General features: G+C 49.5%; 1 protein-coding gene across 1 annotated transcript in view; it reads right to left on the reverse strand.

Annotated features, from left to right (window-relative positions):
• The window catches only part of U2AF1L4 (U2 small nuclear RNA auxiliary factor 1 like 4), a 3,734-nt gene extending 2,724 nt beyond the window's left edge, over positions 1 to 1,010 (reverse strand). The window contains exon 1 of the mRNA XM_006171702.1: positions 9 to 1,010. Within this exon, the coding sequence (XP_006171764.1) occupies positions 9 to 636 (628 nt within the window). The 5' untranslated portion in view covers positions 637 to 1,010. The remainder of the gene's footprint in view (positions 1 to 8) is intronic.
• Positions 1,011 to 5,497: the final 4,487 nt, after the last annotated feature.

Here is a 5,497-nt window from a genome sequence, read left to right on the forward strand (position 1 = left end):
GCCGCCACCACCAGGGTCTCTAGACCGCGAACGCCGCGCCCCGGACCGGGACCTGGATCTGTGCTTCCTGCGCCGGCGCCCATACAGCTCCCGCCGCAGCTCCCTGGAGATGGGCTTCAGGTGCATGAAGTTGCAGAAGCCTCCTCGCGCGCACGCTCCCGTTTCGTACTGGCGGCAGCAGGCCTCTCTGAAATCCGTCACGGGAGACAGCTCGGCGTGGATCGGCTGCCCGTGAAACCAGCGGCTGTTCACGGCCACCAGGGCCTTTTCCGCATCTTCCTCACGGCCAAACTTGACATAGACGTTCCCCACCAGGTGGTCCCCCAGGTTGTCGCAGACGTTCATCTCTTCCACTTCCCCGTACTCCTCCATCTCTGTAAACACCTCCTGGAAGAACTCCTCATAGTGCTGCTGCGTCTCGGCCTCGCTCAGGGCACCGCGCACACCGTCGGCAGACTGGGCAGGGTTCTGAGGGTTGCGGTACATGTGCCGGAGGACGATGGTCTGGCTAAACGTCGGCCTGTTGTGCAGTCGAGAGCATCTGTCTCCATGGCGACATGCTCCAATTTTGAAATAAAACGAGCAGTTGACTTTGTCCTTCTCGGTGCCGAAGATGGAGGCCAAGTACTCCGCCATTTCCCACCCTCCACGGCCCACGCAGGTTTATCTGGACTCTCGGCTCTGTGCCCAGGAGGACCGAGGCGTCCTGAAATGACAGGAGGCGCAGCTGCTAGCAGATGAGGGAGAGGTCCGCACCCGTGTGTCTCTCTGGTCCCATTTCCTCTGCTTATATGCCTGCCTGAACTCAATCATGAGGGCCGGCCCCCATGACACCGTCACACCCACACCCCACCCTGGGACGCCTAGAAGGAATGAAGTCTTTGCTTAACATCTTTACAAAAACCATCCAGCCCCGTCCATGAATTCCTGGTGCATAGCCAGCCACCACCACTGAGACCTAACACAGCAGGCGGTGTGCTGTCTGAGGCGTTGGACTCTGACATGGGCAACGAGGGTTCGACTCCTGGACCTGGTGGCTTACTCTCTCAATTTTACCCTCTCTCTGTCTTTCTCTGATGACTACAGCAGGTTAAAAGAATAATATAGGTGGGGCAGGCAGGTGGCATGATGGTTAAGGACGCTGGACTCCTACATGACTGACTGCAGTTCAAGTCACGGACCTAGCAACTTACTTTCTCGATTTCTCTCTCTCTTTACTCATCAAATAAAAATAAACTTAAATAAAATAATTCTTTTTTCAAGAAAAGAAGAAGAAAGAATAGGGATCAGCGGATAGAGTAATGGTTACATCACTGTCCTCCCACATTGTCAACTTGCAGTTCAAATCCCAGACTTGGCAGCTTAAATCTCACCCTGGTCCGATGTACATGCATGCCCAAGGTCCCAGAGGAGAATGGAGAAGGGATTGCAGCGTGCGCATCTTCCCTAGGGGGTGATTTCTCACTTTCTATCTCTCTGTCAGTCTGGCAAGGACACACTCCCTACAACAAAAGCCCTTCACCACCACCTGCTGGCCCCTATTTATTTATTGTTTAGAGAAAGATTTTTGTTATAGGTAGAGGCAGTGGGTCCTCGCCAGAGGGACAGAGAAGTACCAAGGTGTTACAAAATGACACAGTGTGACCTTTAGACACATGCAGAAACATAGTGCTTTGGGCTATCACTGCAAGGCTAGTGAAAACCATTAACAAAGAATATTTGTTCTCAGGACCAGCAGTTGGCGTAATGGCTATATCACTGGACTCTCATGTAGTCGATTGCAGTTCGAGTCCCGAACCCAGTGGCTTAAACTCACACCGGGTGCGTGCACATGTGTGCCCAAGATCCTGAGAGGAGAATGGAGGACAAGGGATTGCAGCATGGCTATCCCCCCCTACTGGGTTAGTTCTCACTTTCTGTCTCTCTGTCTTTCTGGCGAGCATAAGCACCCAATAGCAAAAATTTTAAAAAAAGAACTTACCTGGGAATGGGGAACAACAGATAATGGCTTGGGGGCTGGGCTACATGGCCAACCACAGTTCAAGACCCAGACCTGGTGACTTGCTTTCTTACTTTCCCTCTGTGTTTATGTATGTCTCTCTCTCTGGTCAAATGAAAGTAAATGAATGAATAAATAAACTAAAATAAATATTCTTTTTTAAAATAGAAACTTACCTGGGAGACCAGCAGATGAACTAATAGTTATGTCATTGGACTCCCATGTAGTCAATTACGTTTCTGGTCCTGGCTCCCGCAGTTTCAAACATACCTGGCACATGTGCGTGCATGCCCAAAATCCCAAGAGGAGAATGGAGGAGAAGGAATTGTTTCATGGCCATCCCCCCTGACGGGGGTGTGTGTGTGTGATTTCTCACTTTCTGTTTGTCTGTCTTTGTCTTTCTTGCGAGTGCATGTGACCTATAACAAAAACCTTTCCAAAAAAAAAAAGTGACGGGTAGGCACCAGCAGTTAGCGTAATGGCTATGTCGCTGGACTCCCATGTAGTCAACCGTGGTTCAAGTCCTGGACCCGGAGGCTTAAACTCACGCCAAGGGCGTGTGCGTGCATGCGCAAGATCCCGAGAGGAGAATGGAGGAGAAGGGATTGCGGCGTGGCCATCCCCCCTGGGGGTGATTTCTCGTGTTCTATCTCTTTGTCTCTGTCTGTCTGGTGAGCACACGCGCCCTATAGCGAAAAACCTCTCCAAAAAAATTTAAAAAGTTAAAAAAAAAAAGAGTGACAGGTTGAGTTGTTTATGTCACTCTTGTCCTTCTTTAGGGCCTTGAACCAAACACATTACGTCACCTCTCCAGAATTAGCATGGGGTAGGGAGACACAGAGAGATGGAAGTGGAAAACCGTCCTGACTCTGGAAGACCTACCAGGAATGGGCCTCAAGAGCCGGGAGTTACCCAGACCTGAATTCACATCATGACTGTTACATTCTCATGGTGTGATGGTGGGAAAGTGGCGTCGTGACTATAGAATGGAACCTGTAAGAGTCTCTACCACAAAAGGGACAAGAAATACTACGAAAAAGTGGCAAGGGGAGGAGTCACCCTCTATCTCACTGTCTGTTTCTGCTGATGGCATCCTCACTGTCCTGCTATATTGAGGGACCACACCCTGATCGCTTAAGTCTTCCCAGGCTGCATCTCCACGAACCAAGCAACTAATGTCTAAGTTCATGTTTGCATTGCTAACAGAAATGGCTGAGACTGGGTGAATTAAAAATGGTAGAGATTTTTTTTTTTACTGATTTTTTTAGGTCATATAAGTTTATCTTAAGGAAACTGGGTTCTATCCTTTGCTTACATTTTTGTTATCCCAGGATTAGTTAAGATTAATTTTCTTCCATTCAATTTTGGGTTTCACTTCTTTTATCTTAGAACTTGTGAATTATGTGGAATGTACCTAGGGGTACGTGGGGGCAGGCGACAGCTTTTTCTGACCTCAGAGGTGGTCACTTGTCATGTTCCAGCAGTCCAGGGCTCTTGCATGTCCCCAAGCAGCTCCTTCAAGCTCCAAGGAATCCCCTTTCCTGATCTAACCATGACTGAGACAAGGCTCCCAGGAGGCATTAGGCTCACCCCTCGCTGTGGGCACTAAGGAAATCCCAGCCTCTCCTTGACAGAGTATGACAGCACAGGAGGGCAGACAGGTGACACCTTTTCCCTCCCAAAGTAAAACCCCTACCCTGCCAGGCTGGGCTCTATGACAATGGAGTAGCCCTGAGGATAGGGGAATTTAAAACATCTTCCCCTCCTCATCAGAGGGCCACGCCTGCAGAGGTGTGCCTGACACTCAACAGCCAGGACCTGTGTCGCCCGCCGACACCGACCGTCTTCTCTACGGCTGGCTGAGGCCGGGAGAGGGACTGTCGTAACAGGAGAGGGACTGTCGTAACGACACAGACGAGTTCCTTCATCCTCTTTAGCTATTCATGCCATGGCTGGGTCTCACCAGGCGAAGGCCAGTTCTAAGCCACAGGTGCTGGGGGCTCTGTTCCATCTTGCACACTTCGGAATTCCAAGTGAATAACTGAATAAATTAAAGGATAACTCTTGGTCCCGCTGACGGTGAACAGTTCCTGAGTTGGGGGCTGAGGATTAAAGAAAGACAAAGAGACTGGATAGAAACGGGAGGACTGCCAGTCAATACTGGCCCGCACCAAATATACCTTATTGCTAGTATTTATACACACTCCAGAGACTTCCGTGATGGAAGGTTTGAAGTCCTTACTGAATTTATCAGGTGTTATAACGAATACTTTGGAACATTTAGTTCAAAACAATCGCAGGACATTCTGCTCATGACAGTCCAGCCACCCAAGGCCATGTCTGGTTAAAGACCCTGGTCTTATTCTGGTGGTCACGTCCTTCCTATTCCTCCCGTCTCCTCTTTGGCACCCCACAGAGAAGCTTATCAAATCCTCACATAACTTCCTATGAAGCTGCGCTCTTTGGACTGTACAACTGGCATAACCAAGGCCCCAAGAAGTTTAGTGACTCACCCGAGGCCACACAGCTGACCTCGAGTGCTGCAACCTGTGAGACGGGACCCCTGAGTGGGAGCACCGGTGACCTTGAGAAAACACATAGAAACATAAGTAGAGAAAAGCGGGGAATCAGGAACACCAGGTGTCTTTGATAGCAGTAGCTGCGACCCTGAGGCCTTCCCAGGTTTATTCTTTTATGAGGTAAGGAAGAGGGAGACGCCGAAGGTAAAGCCAGGTGTTTTCCATTATCAACGGAAGCCGTAAAACATCTTGCCCTTGCAGTTCTAAACCAGCCTCCCCTGGCCTTCTCTGGATGAAACATCCTTTCCTTTAAGCTCCACCGGAAGTGCAGCATCAGTCCAAGGGAGCGGGTCTGTGTTTTTGCTCCTTTTTTTTTTTTTTAAAGGGGATGGCCACACCACAATCCCTTCTCCGTTCTCCTCTCAGGATCTTGAGCACGCACGCATACGTGCACGGCGTGAGTTTTAAGCCACCGGGTCCGAGACTTGAACCGCTATCAACTACATGCGAGTCTAGCGACATAGCCATTATGCTAACTGCCAGTCCCATTGCCTCTTGTAATTTTAACCAGCCTCCCCTGGCCTTCTCTGGCTGAAACATCATTTGCTTTAACTTCCACCGGATGTGCAGCATCAGTCCAAGGAAGCAAGTCTGTGTTTTTGCTCCTTTCTTTTTTGAAAAATTATTTAATTCCACTTATTATTATTTTTTAATTTGACCATACAGAGACTGAGAAAGGGCAAAAGCAAGCTGTCAAGTCTGGGATTCGAACTGCGGTCTTCAATGTAAGAATCCAGCCTCTTTATCCAGGCCACCTGCCCCTTCTGCTCGTCTTTAAAGGTCACCATTGCTTAGCTCAGATTCAGCAGCTCCCTCCACTTTACGTGAGGAGCTGCCTCAGGGCTCTGCCTGCCGGTCCTCCCACCTACCTCCGGAATCTGCACCATGACCAGGGGAAAAAAAATGAAGGAAATTTATT

This window comes from Tupaia chinensis, unplaced genomic scaffold (assembly GCF_000334495.1).
Source record: "Tupaia chinensis unplaced genomic scaffold, TupChi_1.0 Scaffold149922_1, whole genome shotgun sequence".
Taxonomy (NCBI): domain Eukaryota; kingdom Metazoa; phylum Chordata; class Mammalia; order Scandentia; family Tupaiidae; genus Tupaia; species Tupaia belangeri.